Source organism: Athene cunicularia, assembly GCF_003259725.1.
Source record: "Athene cunicularia isolate RWA chromosome 1 unlocalized genomic scaffold, athCun1 chr1_part1, whole genome shotgun sequence".
NCBI classification, from domain to species: Eukaryota; Metazoa; Chordata; class Aves; order Strigiformes; family Strigidae; genus Athene; species Athene cunicularia.
The window spans coordinates 106,402,628-106,426,076 of record NW_020799091.1 but is presented as its reverse complement, the minus strand read 5'-3'; the positions used below and the strand labels follow the sequence as shown (position 1 = coordinate 106,426,076).

At 38.1% G+C, this 23,449-nt stretch overlaps 1 protein-coding gene across 8 annotated transcripts in view; it reads right to left on the bottom strand.

Annotated features, from left to right (window-relative positions):
• Positions 1-296: 296 nt before the first annotated feature.
• NRIP1 (nuclear receptor interacting protein 1) overlaps positions 297-23,449 on the bottom strand; it is a 71,708-nt gene continuing 48,555 nt past the window's right edge. For 5 of the 8 annotated variants that reach the window (XM_026844752.1, XM_026844771.1, XM_026844761.1 and 2 more), the window contains one exon: positions 297-9,262. In XM_026844752.1, the coding sequence (XP_026700553.1) occupies positions 5,404-8,892 (3,489 nt within the window). In that variant the 5' untranslated portion in view covers positions 8,893-9,262 and the 3' untranslated portion in view covers positions 297-5,403. Of the gene's footprint in view, positions 9,263-19,848; positions 19,974-23,449 lie in introns of all 8 variants that reach the window. The other 3 variants (XM_026844797.1, XM_026844806.1, XM_026844816.1) reach the window with 1 other exon arrangement.

The window sequence follows — 23,449 nt, the reverse complement described above, 5'->3', positions numbered from 1 at the left end:
ATTTGCAGTTTATGGTCACTGATTTCAAATTAATAAGCAGAAGGGTATTTGAATAAAACATAATACAGTGCTTTATAAAGTAAAGCTGCTAATCTGATTTAGATTGTTTCATTTCCAGCTCCATGACTCTCTTGTTTCCAGTCAGTAGCCTTGTTGAAGGCTGTGTCCCCCAAAGTTCCTCGAGATATTTTTGTTGTCAGAAATTTATATTAATAGCATTAATGAAAAGAGCCCACTAACAAACACTCCAATAATGGAAAATACACATGAAATAAAGCAGATTTAAAAACCATCAAGACAATGCATTTTTCTCATTTATTCAAATCTTCTGCAGGAAGTAAACACTGAAAGATTTAAAAAAACTTCACACTGCAGTATGTACAGTTTTGTGACATCACATGAGGAAATTAATTTCTAATAAAAAAATGAGACCAGTTAGATAAATTACTGAAGACACGTCACAATAAAATTGTTTGTGGTAAAATCCCAAATTCTTATGTATGGCAATGAAAATCAATATTCCTTTGTTTTACAGGGATAGCATAGTCCTGGTACAATATTTCAATTATGCAAAATGGAGTCCTGAACTTACATAACTGATTATAGTTGTATGAGTACTTCTTGTTTTAAAAGTAGTTTTGCAGGTTGTTTTTTTTTTCCCCCAGACCCTTTTGATTTGAAGCACATTCTTTCACAAAGCTAAAATACCACAGCAGAAGTCATGTCCAGAAGTGGAATACTGTTGTGTTTTGAACTGACCTGACTTAAGACATTTTATTTTTTGCCAACGCACAGATGCACAGGGTCCCCCATGCACTTTTCATGCAGCAGGTAATCACAACTTTAAATAAAAGTATTTTTCTATACATTCTTCCAGACTTGCAACTGTATACATACATGCAAAAGTTTTTAAACCTATGTGATCATATTTACACTTATACATGGAATATACATAACAAAAAAGATTAAAAGGGTTTTTTTTCCTTTGCATTAGAACAATACAAAATATGTATTTTTCATTAAGGAAACCACTATTTACATCACCTTTTAAAAACCAATTTCAACATATTATAGGTGTAACAAGTCAATATATTTACATTATATATAAATATATATAATATATACTTACCAGTTTACTCCTCTGTAAGATGTGGCAGAGAACAAACTGGTAATATTATGTCACTGACGTCAATGAGAGCTGTAATACTTTCACCAACATTTAACAGGGAAAATTTAAACCATTCATTTCTTTCTTTTAAAAACATTTGTAAATTAAAAATTTAAAAACATTACTAAGAGTAAATGGCTAAGAAAAGTGAAAGTTATGGCTGAATTCCCTTTTGATCTTGTAATGTTTATAAGCTTCTCAAACTGAGCCACCGGTTATGTGGTATCAGTGGAGAAGCCCTCCAGCAAAACACCTCTGATCCTACAGTCACACACTACCCCCCATCATTTCCTCAAACTTTGGCAGAGAAGACACTAGAAATCTGGTTCTCAGTCCCCTACACTTTCTTCTGGAAAAAAAAGGCATATCTGCATGGCAATTACAAGTCAATCCCCAAATCCAGCTAGCTTGAACGCTACACCACCACAGTGGGTGTAGCAGCATGAGCCTGCCGATGACCCCTTGAGCAAGGCATTGGGCACTTAGCAACTCAACTGCTGCTGCAACCATTCCCAGTTAAGTGAGGTTAAAGTTAATTCAGGTCTAAGACACAAGGAGTTGCAATTACAACTTTAAGTGTGGTATAGACACATCCCTAACTCACTTCACTGCTTCAGGAGGTGGAGGCAGCTTTCCCCCAGCGGTCTCACCCAGATACAACTGGGATACGTTCTTCCCTCCCTCCCTGCTCCTTTGATGGCAAGATCAGACAACAGCACCCATCAACCCTGCACCTCTGACTACACAGCTGCTGCTGCCAATATCTGACAAGGCCCCATTTTTCTTCAAGTCTGTAGTCTAAAGGCCTAGCTGAAACTTCAGCCTCCTGAGTTTGCAGAGCTGTCTCTGAAGCTTCCACTCCCCTAGACTGAGGAAGCATACTGAGGACAGACAAAATGCATATCCTAGTAGTAAACATCTACTGAATTAAGGAGACAGGAGTTGCTGAGAAAACCGTGTTACTCAACAGATGACCTTGGTTTGTCATTCATCTACAGGGGCTGGTGGAAATCAAAGATCTTGGAGTTTCTTGGGAAAATATGGCCAGCCCTACCAGTCCTTAAGCTGGTGCAGTAAACCCAGCTCCTGCACCCTCCTTTTCTGATGGAAAAATCCTCAAGGAAGATGATGGTGACTCCTTTTTACTCACCCATGCTACAAGATAAAAAAATTATTACAGAGCCTTTGGTCCTCAGGTTTAAAAAGGCTGTAAATATGGATGGGGTAGATTTTAAAGAATGTCTTCCCTAGAGAGGGTTAGTATCAGTGGTACTGGAGAATTTCATATAGGAAACTGTTGCTCTCTTAGCAGTTGACTGAAGAGCGTTGTTGGCATGTCCTACCTTCTCTCAAGGGCCTCATTGTTATGTTATGTTCTGCTTGAGACTGCAACGTCTACAAGAGGTAAGATTCTTCCATGAACAGCATGTCCTAAACTTAAATTCTTGTGTATTATAGTTTACGGACGTCTGTGAGAATGGTAATACCCTTTCATTAACATCACCTAAAAAGAAAGCTAAATCATTAACTGGTCAAACTGTTAGCATTTTAACTTAAATGTTTTATAAAACTTTAAAAACTAAATGTTCAAAATGTATTATAACAATAGACTACCATAGAATAAATACATAGGTAAGCACACTCCTAGACTCCAATATTACTTTGTTAGGGTTAGACTCTCCTTCCCTACTTTTCATCTCAACTTTTGTTTTGATGAAGCTTTTCCAACTACATTATTTCAAATCCATTCAAACTGCATTTTCCTGTGGAGCCCTTCAAGTAAATTATAGCCCTGTATTTACTCTGGGGACCATCTATTATTCTATATTGTATATATTTCCTAGCTATATACATGTTGTTTCAAGAAAAATAATCAATTAAGACTTTAAGAGACATTTAATGGATGGAACAAATACCATCTTTTTAATATTTCTGCAGGGTTGACTCATATAAAAAGAATTCAGTTCCACTGTCAATCCAAAATATACTTTATCTCGTTAATGATTATTCTAGGAGACATCTGAATTGTCACTGGGCCACCTATAAATGCAGTATTAAAGACAAACAAAATTTTATTTTTATATTATACTTCAGACAATGACATTTAAAGTGATATTAGATTTGTGTGAAGGTTTTAAAATATAAATCTTCTTTGTACAGCCCATTAATATATTACGCTTCACCCAAATAACATAAAAATATATCTTTAAATTGCTCTGTTATTTCCTGCATAAACCGGGGGAATGTTTTATATCAGATACTGCCAAATATTTGTGTTCCCTAAAAGAAGGTATCCCCCCTAGGGGGGCAAAACAGAATAGTGGTGCATTTTCCAGTGGGCAAACAGGAGAAGCCCCTTTCAGTAGGGACTGCAGTGGAGAGAGAGAAAACTGATCCCAGGCAGGACAAGAGGGGGACAACAGCTCACCCTGTCTCAGCAAGCCAGCAGTTTAGGAAAAGGATGTCTGAAACCAAACCAGAAAGGAAAAGAGCAAAACACCCCATTACTCACCTCTGCTATGCAAGCATGAGATGGACAGAAACAGCAGTTTTGTCATGTCATTGGCTCTCAAGGGTGAAAACAGTCAAAATTAAAACAGAGTGTAGCTCTCATCATCTGTGCAAGCCAACTACTTGGCTGTTTGCTGATAGCATAGGGGATTACCAGTGAAATTAGAAGCTACGGAGAACGTTTTTTTCAGGGGCGTAAAAAGTTCAGCAAAACTTAAGGTAGGCAATAACGCATATAATTTAGGGGAACTGGATTTTGTCCTCCTCTTCCCCCATGAGAAATAAAGGCTGCAAATGGACTTAACACTGACAGTGTTAACTGAAAAGCAGAGCCGCATGGCTCTTCCCCAGCCAGCAATTCTTTTAAGGTGTCTCAGCTTTGACCGCAATTTTCAGTTACTCCCATCTCAGGATGATATTGCCAGATGTTACAAATCACAGTACAGGTGGGGATTGAGGAAAAGGGCAGAGGAGAGTTTCTCAGACATGTCCCACCATCCATTACAGAACATGACAAAACCACGATTTCATTCTCAGTGCAACCCAAAAAATTATTATAAAACCAGGTTTTCTGCAGTGAAAGGGTAGTGCACTAAACCATGCATCAGCTGTTCAGAGAGTAATAAATATTGACAGAATATGGATTCTTTTCCCTGGTTGTAGGAAGAGGCCAACACATTTTTCATTAAAATCCTATTCCATCTTTGAGTGGAAGTCTGATGTGCTGCTTTAGAGTAGTTGGTATTCTTCTGCAGGGGATGGAGCATGGTGCTAAACACAAATACGCTCATCTGCTTCACACACTTTTCACCATTTTCCTCAACAAATATACATACTAAGATTTCTTAATCCACTACGCCAAGAGGCATTTTGGCTCTCCTCTTTTAAGCAGGGAAGTGATAGAAATGCGCCAACAAAAGGACTCATGCAGTACTTTCATGGCCTATGAAAATCTCCCTTTTTGTATAAAAACCTAGAAAAAACCCTTAATCATAACTGTTAACTATGGCTAAGGATTCTGAGGAAGGCATTTGTCAAGAGCAGGGCAAGGAAGAAAAAATAACATTTTACACCACTATTCTGTCAGGACCACAAACAAGATCTAAAAATAACAATAAAAATTTTGGAAGCACTAAAAATACATTTCAGTGCATTTCGATTAACACTGACACAGGTTTTCCAATATGATGAGCTAACACCTTGGACGGACTGCTCCATTTCTTAAAAGTTATTTTTAAAATTTCACAAAACATATTAAACATTCAAAAAAAAAAAAAAAAAGGCTTAAAAAAAAAAAAAAAAAAAGGATTACTTTACAGGGAGGGAGGAAACGCAGCATTACCACCACCTAGGCTGTACGCTTACACTTTATGTTATACCAAAAACTTGCAGATCCAAATAAGACTCTGATCAAAGAGTACTCATAACTTAATCTGATACATACAGAAATGTCTTGTACAAATTACAACCTTTCTAGTTTCCTTGTGACAATCTATTGTAAAGCAAATTTTATCTACATGTATTTTAAATAACATCACCAGAAAAATAAAAAGTTTATCAAATGAAAACATGTTTCAATTAGACCATGCTTTTCTAAAATCATGCTCAATTTGTACAGTAGTCAAGTTCGTACTTGTTTTTATTTTTTCTTTTTTTTCTTTTTTTTCTTTTTTTAAACAAAGATTCAAAACCACTGATTGTAAACTCATTGAGGACGCTGTAGTTTATTCTGGCTCTTTTTTGATTGTTAGCACTTTTTCCAGAAGTCCATGCACTTCTCCATTCATACCATGTTGGTGAGAGGTCTTACTCCCCATATGGCTGTTGCAAGGGCTTCTTAAGTTACTAAAAGGAGTTTTAAGCTCTGCATCAGACATCAACTCCTCTTTGATTGTAACATGAGTTGAACTATCAGTAAATGAAGGTTCATTCCAAATTTCTTTGTCATGTGCTTCTTGGCTACTAACGGAGTTGCCACCTTTCTGTAACATGTAGTACAATATTGGGTTGGTTTTGGTCAGTCTCGGAGAGTCTTTTTCATAATCATTCTTGTCCATACCTGTGATCACCCATCTGATGGGCCCTTTTTCACTGGGCATGGGACACATGCTAAACTGGTCAGACTCTAGTCTAGATACTGTACTCCCCAAATGTTCAGGGAAGGGGGAACTGGCAGGACTTTTTACTGCTACAGGATACTGAAATGTTCTGTGATCTACACAATTGTTCTGTTGCACAGGGCTTCCCATTAATGCATTTACTGAAGAAATGCTGAATTCAGGTTTATTAATTGTTGCATTGGTTTTGTTTCCTTTTTTCTTGCTCTCTGTTAGTATGTTATTCCTATGTTGTGACAGATCTCTCTCACAGTTTTCTGAGAGAAGCAGCTGTTTCAACACATTAAAGCCTTTACTATCTCTAGACCAACTCCTATTTTCACTTTCATTACTTGAACCATGACTTACAGCATATTTAAATTCAGCATCACTTCTGCTGAATTTCAGTTCTTGCTGGTTAAGCAAAGGGCCGTACAGTGCCTCAGTGGGAGAAGCGTGATTGTTTGCAGCATCAGACACATTACTTCTCATCTTTTTTAATGGACTTTCCAAGAGCTCAGAATGAAGCTTCCTCTTCTTCGGTACAGTGCAAAAACTCTTTGATTCAAGGTGTGTCAGCTCATTGTTTCGGTGACTTCTGTCCAGCTCATCTGCAGGGTAACTGTCTTGATTCTGTCTCAGCAACCTACTCAGTAGGCCGTTTTTGGAAAAAGAGAAATCTTGAGGTGAAAGAGGCTCAGATTTCAACTCCTCTGATGCTGGAGAAGCAGCTGTGTTTCTCTTCAGTGAATGAACAAATCCTTGAAATTTGTTACCCTTGCACTCTCTTACTTGTTGTGCATTTGAATTATAAGGAACATTTGCTTCTTCAGATGGTTCCGTTTTTATTTTCACTGTCAATATTTGCTCATTCAAAGCCTTATCTGTCTGTTCTGGAGAACTTTCATCTCTTAAAAGCATCCTTTCTTTCTTTTCACTTTTACCTTTATTGGGGGTTCCCAGAAGCAGCTGAAGGACAGTGCGCCTTTCAAGGAGATTTTCTATTTCTGAACCTGGAAGTCCTTGTTCAGTGGGTGCAGGCTGACAACTGAATATTTTGTTATTTTCTTCATGCGTACTCAATTTATTCGTAAGTAGAGGGCTGTTCAATCTATCAATCAAGCCAACAGGTTTATCTGTGTTCCCTGCTAGCAGCTGTTTGCTAGCTCTTTGTTCTTCACTTGACACGGAAGTCTGCATGCCGCACTGAGCGAGATTCTGCAATAGTTTGCTGGCACTGAACGCTGAGGAGTTCTGGGGACTATCGTTCCTGCTCAGCTTGGCTCCTTGAATTTCTTTGCTTTTAGAAAGGTCTATCAAATGCTTAGATGCGGGATTCACCAGTCTGTCTGGCTGGATGCTGCAGGCATATGGTGGTGAGCTACGCTTGATGGCTAATGATTGGTGCGAGAGATTTATAGGAGAGTCTGCTTTTGTAGAAGCCAACAAAGGTGGAGTGCTTAATGGAGTTATTCGATTTGCACTGGGACTGTCAGTAACAGGAGTCCTTTTACCAGTCTGTACAGTGAATTTTGCCACATCAGCTGCACTGTGTGGTCCCTGAGGGTCATTACTCTTGTCTACTTTTTCTTCACTCTTATGTCCAAGTAACAGCTGAAGTAGTGTTACTTTCTGATGGGGATTCAGCTTAGAAGCTTTTGGAGTGTCTTTCTCTTCCTTGTTCTCTGGACAGGAAACTTTTGGATCCCAGTTATGAAGCAAGGATTGAGTCAGGTTATCCAGTGATGCAGGTGGACCTGTATCAGGTTTATCTGTCCTCTGTTTAAAGGATAGGTCTATAGGAAGACAGTTAGAATGGGAGCTTTCATCATCACTGCTGTCATCTTCTGTAAAACTAGGATTGTTGTCTGAATACTCATCAATAGTTGTTGGTGTGCTGCTGTCTTCAAAAATGCTGGCTCTCTCACTCTGTTCGTGCCTTTTTACATGTTTGGTGGTATTCTGGCTTTTCAGTAGATGCAAGAGCAAACTGTTGCTGGGAGAGGTTTTCAGGTTACTCCTTTCCAAAGCACTTTTGTATCCCACAGTTTTGGGAGGTGAATGCCTGATGCCCACTGAACTCTGATATGGTGTCATACTGGTTTTGCCAGACACTGTTTTGGTTGATGATCCTGTTTGACCATTGAGATGGCTTGTCATTCCTTTTGCTAAACTGAATTGGCCTGTATCTTTCTGAGTGCTTTCTTGTAATCTGGCCATAGCTGCAAGTCTCTCACTTGCTATTTGATTTGCATTTTGTGCTTTTAAAGCATGTTCCCTGGAGTACTGCTGCAAGTGAGCTTCACTTGAAAGGAGTAAAGCTAGCTGGCTGCATGCTACGCTGGGCTTCGGTGAAGCAGCAGGACTAGATCGTTTCTCTACCATGCTCGCAACAGCTTGTAATCTTGCAGCACATGACAGTGGCTCATTTATCACTTTAGGTCCGCTCTGTACCGCATGAGGAGATTCTATAAACCTCTCTTTGGGCAGGTTCTTTGTTATATCAGGCAGGCTGTTGTCCAGCTTCTGATCTTTTGCTTTGCTCTTCTTCAGTAGAGTCTTCAGGTGACTGGATGCAACACCATAGCACCTTAAATCTTTCTCCACTTGTAAAGAATCATCACTAAGGGAATACCCTTGCTCCTTAAGGCTCTGCCTAATCTGCTGTGACAGAGCAACACTCTGCAGCCTAGAACTGAATGACTGAAGCAGAGAGGCAAGTAATGTGCTATCCTGTTTGCCTTTAGGCACATTTTCAACCATGCCAGCTAACAAAGCTTCCTTTTTTCCATCTAAATCTACAATGGAATCAGACAGCCTCCTTCTCTTTGCCGCATTCCAGTCTTCGGAAGACTGCAACAGTCTTGCTTTTTTGAGGTGCAGCATGCCAGATCCCTGATAGGTATTTGTGTTAAGAACTGGACCATTACTTTGACAGTTGGGAAATATATTTCCAGAAATCTTAAAGTTTTGATCCTCTCCACTATGCCCAGTAGACTTTTTGTCAACTGCGGTACCTGAGCCTCCTGCTGCTTGATGCATTAGTAATCCCTCTAGGTAAGTTAGAACAACAGAATCCTGGTGCATCTCAGAGCCAAGCTCTTCTCCATGAGTCATGTTCAATAAAAGTTTCCAAAAGGGCTCTGGTTCTATTCACTTCAAAGACTAAGTTTTGCTGTAGGCTGAATCGAGATGCAGAGTTAAGAAATAACAGGTAGATGTCTGTATAGTTTTCTCACAGACTTTCAGAAACAATACAAAAAGTCATATTCCAAGCAGGCTTCTTCCACTGTATACTGTTTGATGAGCCAGGTTTCCAATCATATCAATCTGCTGATAGCTACAATATTTCTGAAAGATGTCTAGGAGAAGCATTCAAAACATGGTTCCACAGTAATAAAGTTCCATTAAGTATTTGCCACGTTCTTTCTCCAGGAAGCCAGCTTGTGTTTCATCTTTTTCCATCTCCACCAAGCACATAAAATTCCTAAGTGAAAAAAAACAAAAAACAAAAAACAAAGAAAATATTTAGGGTAAGACCTAATTGCATAACACTTTTTTTTTTTTTTTTCTCTAGTGCACTGTTTTAGACAGACATTCAGGATATATAAGCAATATCTACATTCCAGAAGAAATTCAATTAACGGACAAAGTACATGGTAACTAATTTAAAGAACTATGTGAAAAAATTCTGAGAAATAAAGTTTTATACAAAACTTAAGCTTAACTATCAGAAGAATAAATACAAGTGTTCATCTAATTTCTCTATTCTACAGCTCAAAATAAGGAACAGTAAACATGAAAAAAACCTTGTATTTAGTGAGTTAAGATTTTCCTAAAAATTACATTGGATTTTACTTCACAATTGCATCAACCTTTCTTCTTCTTATGTAAATACACAGGACATGCAGACTATCCCTCTAAAAGACAATTAATGGGAAAAGGCATGCCTAAATTCAACATTTAGGTTCATGTTGGATCTGTTTTTAAATAACAGAATAGGTAGCATCATATATATGAGTACATTTTTGTTTGGCAGGTAGATGATGTTGCTAAATGTAGAAACCAAGTTGTCACTGCTGCTCAGGACTATCTAGTAATGCAACATCTATTATGATATCCCAACAGGGAGGAAATCTCTTTTCTTACAACTCCAAACTACTTCAAATCATTATAAGAATCATGTGATCGGAGTGGTGAAAAGGATGCTTATGTTCCTGATACAACAAATACTGATATCAAAGTCTTCCCTTCACTGGATGATTTTTACCTTTAGTTTCTTTCCATGTATTGAATATATAATGGTAAAACAACCTCAGGTGTTCCTTGAAGTCTTGTTATTTTCAAGAAGTGCAGACAACCTCTACTCGGTATGTTCTTGCATGGGGCAGCATGCTATAAAAAGCTGTTTTGAAAAGCACAACAATGGTGCTTATGCTAGATGCACCTCCTCAGTTTTAGTTATATTACTGGTCAGTGATAGCATGAACAACTCAGTCACCACAGTTCAATACCAAGATCATTACACAACACATGCCTATTCCTTCACTTATTCAGTTCTAAACTGGCATAAATATTCAGCATGAGCAAAGCTAAGTGTCTTTCCACATATCTAACTCTGAAATTTGCTTTCACAGACCAAAAGCCCATTGAAAACTTGCATTCACAAGTTTTAGAAGGATGTACACAGATTAAATCCTTGCCTCCTTGGAAGTGAATTAATATCTTATGATTGTTTTCCCAGAGGCTATTTTTTAATTCAAAAGCTACAGGCAATCAGAAGTCAGAAAAATATCAGATCTAAAAAAAGGTAAAGAATTAGAAGTAGTACTAAATAGCCATAATGTTAACAGCCCATATATCCCCCTGTGCAAATACTCCCTTACTATATTCTAAGTCATTTAGAGAAATTCTAAAAACTGAGCTATCTCAAAAAAAAAAAAAAAACAAACAACAAACCAACCAACAAACAAAAAACCCCCAACAACCTACCAGCAATGCATTGTAGTGTAAGTGTGTATACCCATGTTTCTAAGTATCAAATGAAAAGTTGGTAGCTATTGCTGGGGCCTCAGTACTCTTCTCTCGGAAATACTTGCCTACGTTAATCAGCATTTACATAATTACCTGTAGAAGACACTATGTTCAGTCAAATATATAACTACAACTTAAATGTGAATTCATCTAATTAAAAATTTTTGATCATATTACTGTTCCTTCAAAAAACCTGTGCACCTCTGAGTAGGCTTTTGCAGTTTCAGCCCAAACAGACTAAAATCAAAAATAACAAATGCTTAAAAAAAGAAAATTTTAAAAAATCAAGGTTTCCAATTAATACATCATATATCCAGCAACTGTGACATCAGTACACCTAGATTCATTTCCTCAAATATTTGGGAATGCACTTTATTCAGAAAAGTTTTCTCATGTCTAAAGATAAACTGTTTATCTGCAGCCACATCTTCATATTTCTAAAGGGAATTAAGCTGACAGCATGCATTCTTAAAAAGGAGCAAGTAGCACTTGATACCCTGTATTTTGTGTTTAAGAGAATAAAATTGAAATTTTTTCAAGATTTCTTAGGAAGCAGGTTGCTTTTATGATAAAGTCCCAAACAAATGCACCATTAAGCCAATATTCAGTAAAACTTTACTCGTTACAGCTCTGGGTAATTAAAAGAAAAAGACAATGCATTTATGCAAATCCCTTGGGTAGTCAAAAAGCCTGTTGGAGATGACAAAACTTGTAGCCAGTAGTGTTTACATAAAATAACTACTCTAAGTGTTTTGCCACTTTTTTTTTTTTTTAATTACTCAGTACTAAGAAAATATTGGTAATTTTACAGAAATCTGGTTGATGCAAAGGAGCCTTCATTAAAGAGAAAGAATTGAAAAGCACTTAACACATAAGGAATAGGACATCAGTAATCTTTCCAAAGATTATGTTCTTATCTAGTGCTGCAACAGGTATTACAGCATGATAAAAACCTTACATGATCTTAAAGTACAATACACAAATGTGAAGATGTGAAGAAAATGTGTCATCTTTCAAGAACTAAAACTACATTATAAAAAAAGGCTCTAAATTTACATCTTATTTGTGATAGAAAACCAAGTAGTAAAGTTCAGGGTCTGAAGGCAATCTCATAACTAAGCATTTCCAGTGAGTTTTGAACTGACTACACTTTTCTTCCACTATCTTAAGTGTGGTCATGTGGAAACCCAACCAGCTTTGGAAATTAATGTTTAGCTGGACACTAAGGCAACCATTTGGCAACCTTTTAAAGACATATGGACTGTACCAAAGAATTTCCCTGGACCCACTGAAATGTTTTTTCTCATTATTAAACATTATTCCAGAAATTAGCAGAGCCAAGGGAAGAAAAAAGAACTAAATAGGGCAGAAGGGAGAGAAAGGAGAAGCCATACAGCAACAGATTTCATATTTCCCAGTAAAGGCTGAAGTCAATTTATTGCAATTAGCCTCTAACATCAACCTCTAATACGTATGAATCTCTAGACCTAAAAATTATATTTAAGTGTTGTGACAAAACAAATTGATAAAGCTAATCTGCTTTCTTGACCACAGAACTATTATATATGCACTCCTTGTTGTTTCATCTTATTCCAGACTTCTGTATCCTAACAAATAAACAAACCACTTGTTTTGCAGAGACTATTTTCAGAACCTCCAAGAGCACACACTGATCACAGTTCATTAAGCCATCTTTATACAGACAGAACTAAAGGAGCAGCAGGATTCGTGGCACAAATGCTGCAACCTGGAGAGACACTCCCCAGGTGGAGTATACCCTGGAAATCAGTCCTACAGCCTTTTAAAATGTGTCCAGGGAAAAACTGTGGGCAGAATAGGGAAAATAAGAGAATATTAAAATGTACACTGAACTGTGTATGTCCAGAATATTACTTCTACTTTTGCAGTTGTGCAATTTTTTTGTTTGCAAACTACAGATATACTTAGCCATAGCAAAGATTTTAAAAGAATGGTAACAATGAACCTTAAAATCCTTTGCTTACCATGAATTCAGTATTACTGCTGCAAAAGACACATGAAATATGAGAACACATCTTCTACTAGGTTAAACCACAACAACTGAGCAAATTACTTCTCACACTTGAATACGTATTTATTTTTAAATTTTAAAAATTTAAAGAATTATTTGAATTAACACACTCACCTCAACCATAAAACCTAATTGGATAGATCCTCTAAACAAACAGCAGCCTCCAAATCAACCCAACAGATATTCAACTGCTGTTAATTTCTTAAATAAGAACAATTCACAATTTAAACTAGCAAAATGACAGCCAAAAGGCATTTTTCCAATATCCCAGACTAGTGTTTCTAGCTAAATCCCTTTGCTAAATGGAAAAGAGAGCCATAGTAAATTAACAACACTAGACTAATATTATTTGAGTAGGACAAGTACACAATCCAATGGAGATAACTCATAAAACTTGGTCTTATCAAGGTGTCAACTTCCGTAGTCTTAATTCAAGAGCCTTTGAAAAAATCTTGTAGAAACTATAAGGTATTTGTTTAGAAAATTGTCAATGGCAGCAGATTGCCTTCATGAACACTTATTAAAAGAGATTATCCAAACTCATGCACACTGTTAAAATGATCAATAGAGGTTGAGATGTGTGTGTGTGTATATATATATATATACACACACACACACACACATATATATATATACACACATATATATACACATACACACACACACAGATGAAACATTTTGATAAACTGCATTTCAGAGTTCTTTAATGTAGTAATTTAGTGTTCCATTTTAAAGTTGAGTCAAAAGATGAATTTGTAGAGATGAAATCAAACTGGTCTGCGAAATCAAAATCTTTAGTTATTCAATAAATTCAGTGTTCTAATGGTTAGAAAAGTACTGGAAGAGACAGAAAAAAGTCTCTCACTAGCTCATTGACTGCCCATTCTCCTATTCACAAATGCAAAGGCTACAGCCCATCACATCAACCGATGGCTCAGTCATTTTAATTATTACAGATTTGAGGAACGCAGTACAGTGATTACAGCTGCAGCTTGGGATCCAGGGGTCCAATTACTTGCTGTGCTGCAGACAGGCTGTCTGACTTCTGGTTTTACTTTTCTGTACCCTGTTTTCCCAGATGGAGTAACAATAGATACAAACTTCAGAAAGATAATTAAGGATAAATACATTAAAGGCTGTGTGTTGCTCAACAGCTCCAGGAATAGCACTAAGTACCTAAACCGTAGGATTTTAAGTGATTCCCAATACTTATAGCTGCCTGCAGTGAAATGCTGCAGAGCACAATGAAATTAAGGTCTCCGGAAAAATTCCTAAATGCCCTGGAAACTGCAGCAGAATCTTGCAGTGAACTAAACATGAACAGGAATCAAGTAAGACTAGCTGTCTCAGAATTATTTTATTATTAAATTCCGTTTATACTACTTTGATTTTAGCAGGCAGGAAGGATGTATTCAGAGCAGTGGTATAAGCACTTGAGTTGACTCTTTTTGCTAAGGTTTTAAGTAGTGAACAGGCCTGATTCAACAACCCAAGGTACCAAATCCACAGAGCTGCACAAACGTGCAGGTACTTCAACGGCACTTAAGCATGTGCTCTAAGAGAATCAAGTATTTAAGTGCTTTGCTAAATCCCCGCTTTATGTCAGAAATCTGTTGAGATGAATGGAGCAGCTGAGACCTCTTCACAGTTTTGATTCAGGCTGTCAAGACATCTTGAAGGTTCCCTTAGCAAATGTGATTTAGAAAAAGCAGAAAGTGATCAGATGGGGGAACAAAATTCAGCAATAAATGGATGAATTCTTCCATGGCTGCACTCAAAAAAACTTGAGAATCAACAAGCCTTTTTTACAATGAATTCATTTTATTAAAAAAAAAAAAAAAAAATCAGGTTCCTCTCCTACAATCATAGGATATCATTTTGAGAAAGCAGAACCAGGCTTCTTCCCAGGACCTTGTCATGTTATTCACCCCTTCATTAGGCCCACTGACTGACTCCAAAAGCCATTTTAAACATGGAAAGGCTAGCCTAGCCCTTCTAAGCAGCTCGGTCAGGAGAGGGCACACAAGGCATCGTGTTGCAGCAGCAGCAGGAGGGGCGCCCGCTGCTGCCAAGGTTTCTGGAAGGGCTCTGGAGGCCCTGACCCCGCCACGGAGCCAGCGTCCCCCACCCTGGGCAGGGGTGTCCCCTCTAGGCTGGCGTGGTCCCACGGCCCCTCCTGAGCACATGGCAGCATCGCCCACTCCACAGAAATACCCCCTTGAGATAGCCGTAGGGTTTGCAAGAGACACCGCTTCATGGCTAAATCCTGTGCAAGGACACGAAATGGAAAAGCCTCTTCCCTACCGTTTCATTAAACCCTGTACTGCCAAACACAATCCTGACCTTACTTTCTTTTCTTAAGAGAAATTTTAGACAGCAGAAAGGCTTGGTTTGGTTTGGTGGAGTTTTTTGGTTTTTGTTTTGTTTTGGGTTTTTTTGATTTTTCCCCAGTATTGGGGGGGGGGAAGAGTGAGTGGAAGGGAACAGACCCAAACCAGCCCAGTCAAAACCAGTTTAAATAGTAGGATTTTGAAAAATACCACAGAAAACCGATTCTGTAACAGACACAACAGCTCAAAGAGATGCAAAATCTCCCATTTTATGAAAGCACAAACACTGAGTAACTGAGAAGTGCTAAATCACCTAAAAGTGACAGGGACATAAGAACCAACAGCACAGCAGCACAAGAAACAATTTTTCCTATGAGAATAAGCTCTGACAGACCACTGGACTGAAATGTTAGCAAACCAACAACTGAGTGGGGAAGAAAAAAACTCCCAACTGTTCTGGAGGTAGAGACTATTTAGATTTACTTTGTCTTTTAAGAGACTGCTAAAATGTAAATGCTAATTACTGTCACTGTTAATCACCGCCCCCGAGGCACATTAGTAAGGGGAGATTGTTCCTACATATTCTCTCTGGGGTGTGGAAAGGGAGATTCAGACCACCTCATCTCAGTGTCCCTCTGCTCCTCAGGTTTCACATGGGATTCTCCACAGTCCGGGAATCCGTGACTCATCCGGCCCATGCAATGCCACCTCACAGCAAAGAGAAGCTTTGAGACTATACGTAATATATATCGATGGGGAATATAATATTTCCACTGTCTGCTTAAAGAAGGTGTGCAAATGTCAGAGAGATTTTCATATTTATACAGAGTGCCTTTCAGCGAGGCAGCAAGGCAGACTGCACACATTTGCACCCATGGAAGGAAAGAGGCAGAAATCAGAATGCCTCAAAGTCCTTGAAAAAGCATTTTCATGTGAAAGACTAAAAGTCTGAGCAGTGCTGGCTACATCGCAGCTTTTACCCAACCCCAAGGAAGCATGTTGCAAAGAAACACACACCTAGCTCAGACTCACGGCTCTCCTCCACGAGGAGACAGTATGAGCATGAATGACAGCAACCCGAGAGCGGTGGTGCTGGGAGAAAAAGTTATGTCTGCACTGCAGACCGACACCAAAAGGAAAGAGCCAAGATACTCAGGTGCCAAAGTAAGCCTAGCCCAGCAGTGAGGGACCCCATGGAGGTGAGCCCGCCCTGAGAGGCAGGGTATTTCAACACAGCACTTGTCTGCTGTGACTTGGCCGCCGCTCAACCCACACCTCAGCCACCTCTTCCACAAAGTAGTGCACAGCTTACACATGGCTGAAGGCAGACATTTTAGCCTAAATCACGTGCAACTCCTGTTTTTGAAGCTTACTTCACAAACCTACCAGTAAGGGGGGGGGGGGGGGGGGGAAAAACCTCACCCAGCAAAACCCCAAAACCAAGCAAACCCCCCCCAACAGCTGAAGTAACTATATGGGGAGGGAGAAATGTGGGACAGACACAAGTGCTGTAAAAGTTGAGTTTGTGAAAACCTTAGCAGCAGCTCTCAAGGTTTACAAGTACACTCAAGCACTGTACAAAGCTTAATCCAAATCTGGCCTGCACGTCAAAACCTCCTGCTAAGAAGTTCTGTTAAGTTCATAGACAAATCACACGTGTGGCTGTTTTTCATACTTTTGGCCCTACAAACAATAGCTAATGCCAACCTACCTTAAATTAGTACTTTAACAAGAATTGAGCCTCAAAAATAAATTACCCACATAACATGAAAAACCCCATCTGTTCATACGGTTTACCCCCATAACTGAGTAGTTCACAGAAATTTCAAGCAATTCCTTAGCAAACACCCATGCACATGTATTTGTTCTTAAAACAGTGCTGTAGGACAGTTCTACGTAGTTCTGTAAGGGTACTGTAAAGGGCATCTTCGAGTTCATTTCTTGATCAGGATCTGCTAACAGTCAGACATGAACTTAGAAACACATTCTCTGCCACTCTTTGCTTGTAGTATGTAAATGTTCAACCTTCAAATGCCACCTGTGAAAGAACGGAGTATTTGACATCTAAAACTGCCCCATGAGTCACGGCTTTTGTTTTCTGCTCCTTTTGTCTTCAGTAGCAGAAACTAAATGGTAAGGCAGAAAAGTTACAACCCACCCCCAAAAAGGACAGGAATCCAGAAGAATCATGTATCACAATCTCAACTAACCTAGGGTAGCATGCTGATCAAAGCTCAGATGTACAGTGAGCAGAAAGGCTCCTAGTTAACCAAGTCTTCGCATTCAAGTGACCAAGAGCAAACAGGCACAAAAATATATACCAAGATTGATCTGTTTTCAGGATGGAGGGGAAAATAATATGCTGGTAGGTACAACAGAATGAACAGAAGATGCATCTTTCCAATCTTCTTGCCTATAACCACTTGCCTATAAATAAGCCATTAAACAACCAGATTCCCATTCCTTCCAACACCTACAAAAACAAATCACTGATTATGCATTTAACTCTATGTCAACTCCCCAAGAATGAAACTTGATTAATATAGAGTGAAGAAATCGATGTCCTCTTCTGGACAGTCATGCTTTTGAGTTACAATCAATGCATGCAGATAATGCTTTTCCACAGAACTCTGACCTTCTCCTTGTTAAAGGGATCTAAAGATACAAGCATTTACCCACAGGACTACAATAAAACTATGTATTTCTTGGAATAACTGTACATCTTAGGTGATTTGTCATATGATAAGTTGCTTTATGTTATTTTAACCAAGAACTGGTTTCACTGAGGCCAAACTGCAACAAAGCTGTAAGAAGTAACACACAGCTTTTATTGACACTAGGAGTTGTGTTCCACTAGGGACTGAGCATCTAAGTTAGTTATGAATGACAGCCACTTTCTAGACTTTAATGGAATAGGTTTCAGCTAACTGAACACAAACACACAGTAATTCCATAGTGAGGTGAAATATAGGATCACAGTCACATAGTATTCAATTACATGTAAAACCCCATAAATCCATGTTAAAGACAGATTTTTTTTTTTTTTTTTTTTTTTTTTTTTTGGGTGGGGGGGGAAGGTAAGCAAGTGAGTGGAAGGGCAATACAGTTTCTATTGTAATGAGAGATTTCAGCTTATTGTTGATGAAGTTTCTGAAGACTAGACACAGAAAAGGCTTGTAATTTCAGTTAAATGGGAGAGGAAAAATCTGCATTAGCAATAAGGTCTCTACTAGTTCAATTATAATCTTTTTTTCTCTCCAAAGCAGCAATAAACTGAAGCAGAAATAAAGATAGAACATAAGAACCAACTTCAGTGAAACCTGGAGAAAAGATGCTAAACACATTCTGTAAAGAATGTCACTGAAAGTCCTCATCTTACCATTGTGCCAGAATTAATCTGAAAACATTCGTAACATAAATCCCTAAGTAAAATACTAGGAGCCTTTTAAGTCATATAAATGTATACAGAGATGATCAGTTAGTTACTAATACCATCAAACATTGGGAATTGGGCGCAAGTCAACCTTAGCCATGAGTCAAATCAGAACAATTAAATACTGATTTAGCTCAAAACCCTTGAAAACTGCATTCACTGCCACAAAGCCATGGTAGTAACAGCAGATGGCTGCTAAGGGAAAGTGTTTAACTAACCCTCAATACAAGGGTATATGCTTTGAAGTAATTTCTCAAATTTTATATTGATAAAAATTACAAGCATTTTAAGAAGATAATATACCATCACAAAGTCATGAAAAGAGATATTACTACTATGCATTATACCTGTCTTTCATGAAGGAAATAACTGCACAATTGCAAGAAAAAACCTACTTATTGTTACCACTTGTTCCAGTAATGTCAAGAAAGTTGAAACAGGTGCTAATACCTATTTCAGAAATGTTTAAAACAGAATGCAGATGCGTAATTGACTTCCAAAGAAACTGTGTGATTTTCTACAGATGACAACATTACCTCCAAAATAAAAGACCTATTAAAAAAGAAATCTATTGCTCTACACCTGTAGTATTAGCTAATTATTTATTAGCTAATTAGCTAAGTATTAGCTAATTAGCTAAGTATTAGCTAATGTGGGACCATCATTCATAGTGCCTGTCAAACCAACAACCTCACTAAGCCTTTATAAGGCCATATGCCCAAAGTGTCAGTTACACGGACCAACTTCACTGCCATGTTAGCATATGTCTAAAATTAAGCCTGTGCTCAAGAGCCCTGCTGAATGCAAGTGGCACCAGTGCCTAACTGGCTGCTAGTGAGCTCCATCTCACTCTCTAGAAAAAAGGGCCATCTCAGTTGCCATGAAGAACAACGCTAGTAATAAATAAACTATTTGAGAATCTGAACATTTAAATGTATACAAAAACGTGGTTCCACAAGAGTTTGTCTGATCTAATGTGAAGCTGCTGCCAAAACACGTAGTCTTATCTTGGTCTGCAGCTCCTTGTGCCTGCTACCTTCCCAGCATCGACACAAGCACTCCTATAGAAAGCTCCTACAAAGCAAGTTGTATAAGCACCTAGAAACCCCAAGATACTGTCGAGTGTTTGTTGCACGGTTCTCCATGTGGGAACATGTGACTATGAGAGCAGCATGAGGAAGGACAAAGAGAGGGACTAACTCCTTTCTGTGCCAAACCGCACTTACGCCAAAAGAAAGCATCGCCACTGGTGAGATTCTCCAAGAGGAAATCCCACCTCCAGGTAGAACATCTGTGCTGAATTTGAAACAGTTCATCAGTAAGATAAAGATGTCTTCTTAAGAAGCATCTCCTAAACAGAATTTAAACAAAACAAAACAACTGTCAATGTATTCAAGCCCTCTGAAATCTGAAAAGATGACTGGAAATAAAATAACTGATTCAAATATTTTCATTTTTATATTTTACTGAAGCATCCTGAGAAGCCGGAGTATAAATCCTATTAAACTGAACTTAGTTTGTCCATCCTTAAAATAGATTTGACATACAAACACAAACACAAGGTCAAGGTCACAGATCAGCAAGAAAGATTACAAAGAGGACTGATGTAAGATCTGGCATTTGATCAAAGCTCCTAGATATTATTTTTTCTTAGTACACTTACCAGAAATACTACACTACATTTTCTTCACACTGGTACATTACATGTTTTAAGTATTCCCTACCTTTAAGAGCTGCTGCCCTGTACTTATTTTGCCAAGAGATTTTAGGCAGCATATCAAGTAAACTAAGGAAGAACTCTTACATTAAATGAAAATGAAGTAGAAGACTTTTTGCCATCCTTCTTGCTCTGTTCAGCTATGTACCAATACATACTAAATTACAAATCCAAAAGGAGAAACCACTCACAAATATAGGACATGACAGTATGACCACTGCTAGAGAATCAGAACCTCAGTTTATAACTTCATGCAGTCCAAGTTACTTATCTTAATATAGCAATTGTATATTTGGATGTGCACTTCCAAGCACAACACTCACTCATCTATCCTAATTATCTGTGTGCACAGCATATATTTCTCAATTAAAAAAAAACCCCAAACCTCTTAACACCAGACCCGTGCAGAACACAATCAAACTAACCTCTTCTGTAATCAGGACATTTACCTCCTAGAAAGCTTCTTTAATGTTGAAAGCTGAGTAAGCGAGCAGATTAAACACAACAGCAACAGTTGAAAGACTCATTAAAACTCAGTTGCTGAAAATAGTTAGCAATGAAAGTCATTTACTGATCTATCCATCCATCCATCCACCCACCAAGACATTCTCAAAGCTTTAAACACATGCTGAAGAATATTTAGCTGACAGGTCACATCCACCAGACATACCTTCTGATGCTTAAACAAGAGGAAGGAAAGGTGTCTTGAGTGACAACATCATATGACATTCAAAGGTGTACCGCTGCCACAAAGTTTAGATGCTCGTTGTAGTAAGTAGTAATTTAAAGAATAGTGTGCCTTGTACTCTTACTTCTGAACCCCTCACTTTCAAACACCAGCACAGCTCTGATGTTAGTCTAGACATGACTGGGAGCAGTTTATATTTAGACAGAGAGCTATGTCTATAAATAGGACCGATCGTGTTGGTATAAAGCTTTTATTGGAACTCATTTGGGGTGACCTGCGTAACTCACTTGTATGTGGGCATCTCAGACATTGACAGTAAAACCTTCATGCCATCACACACCCTCCTGCCTCTTGTTTCAGCTGTGCCTCAATATTTGTTTACTGATTTTTCCCCCCATTTAGTTTCTGTATAGGTACCACGTTGGCAGCACTCTACCTGTGTGAGTGGGTTGGCGCAGCTACCAATGAAGAGGCCTTACATGAAAAAGACAAAAAAAGAGCAAGTTTTAAAAGTTGTCTCCTTTTTGAAAATATCCTTCACAAGAGTTAGATTGTCACCCTTTTAAGCTATAGTACTGCCTGAGCTACTAGAGCCAGATACAAATCACTCCTGAAGCCTTGGATGTGAGCTTCTCAGCACAATGGTATAGGTGTTTTTAGCCCTGATAGTGATTCATCAGCTCTTAAAACAGTCACTGGTTTAAGATCAAATTGAGTTAAGCTTTAGACCTCTGGGAAATACAATTCTGCTCTTCTTTAGTACCTCCTTTTCTAAAGGCTTTCAGCAAAATGGGAGAAAAGGGGAGGTTGGGTTTAGTTTTTCTTCCAAGGGGAATTTCTATTCTTCCTACTTTGTGAAAGGCTAATTAAGCTTCTAACTGCACTGAAGTGTTAGGAAGAGGAAAAAAAGATTAAAAAAATAATCAGGTAGTGATTACAATTCAAGATTTTTAAAAAACAGGAGTGCATTCAGCATCCACAAACAAATCAGCAACTTATTCTGAGAACCAAACACAGGAAAATGTGTATACAAGACATTCCACAATCAAAAACAGTCTAGGAAACACATTAGTTTATTAGCAATATAGCTACCCAACTTTTCCAACTCTAAAGCAAGTATATTTGGAGTCATATAGCTTAAAGTTTACTAGAGCATGAACATTTGAAAGCATGTAAAAGTTTTTACTTTAATTGAGCTATATTACAGTGAGTAACTGTTCACTCAGTATCATTTTAGGTCTTCCCTCATACTTACACTATAAAAAACCCCCACAACTTTCTTTAAACATCATAACCAAACCTCTAATAAAACAAGTCAGCAGCAGTTGTTGTTTTGGTTTGGGGTTTTTTTCCTGTTAAATAAAAGTTCACACACTTTACACACATAACTTACAGAAGCAAAAGGTTTCTGCTCATTCTGAATTTTGGATTAAATCCCTCTCTTTTCAAGCAATGGCGATGTGGCAGGCTGCTATCAGCAGACAGTGGTAGTTTTGGTCTATTTCTTACCGTGACACCACAGACAAAATGTCTGAAACCCCATTCTATTGCATTCCTCTTTGGAGAGCTCAAACAGTCAGAGCCAAAGCTTTCTGCACAGAGCCCCTAATGTAAACCCATTTCCAGCATGCTGTCTTTTAAAAGGAGTTAATGACAAACTGCAGTAAATGACTAGCTAACATAAATGAGTATGACAGCTAGCACAAAGAAGAGAGTACTGGTCAATTTAGTAGTCAAGTAGTCCACAACAATGAATTACCTTGAAGCACTGGATGGCTACCAATGCCCAATTCTGTAAAGATACTATTTTATTTATTTTTTTAATAAAGGAACAAAATTATTGTCTGTAGTTATATTTAGATGTGTGAAATGTCAAATCAAGTTTTTAAAAATGTTAAAATATCATACTGACAGTTTAATAGTAACTCCTTTAACTTCATACTTTCTTTATACTTATTCTTCCTAACATAAGTAGATCTATGGATTTTAATTGGACAACAAAATAATGGCAAGATTATGCACACATGCATGAGAAAGGCACCCAACTGATGCAACACAGATTAAGGTTGCAGTACTAGGCATGTGACAGACAGACATTTACAATACTGAAAAGCAGTAATATATCACCAATTTAAGCATCATGACTATTAAAAGCAAACTGATTCACATTCAAAATTTGAATATTCTATTATTCAGGACACAGCATAGGATTTTCATTTCAAAACAAGATGTGCAAGATCAGTTATTACAGCTTTCCCATTCCTCAAATTGTTTAATACGCACCAACCATAGCAGGTGATCTGGTTTCCCACATGCTGGAAGTCTGATACCAGTTCATCATATAGCAAAATTGGCTGGTGTTAACAATGAAAGGCAGCGGGAAGTAGGTGGTGAATTTCCCTCTGTAAATCTTGTCTCAGCC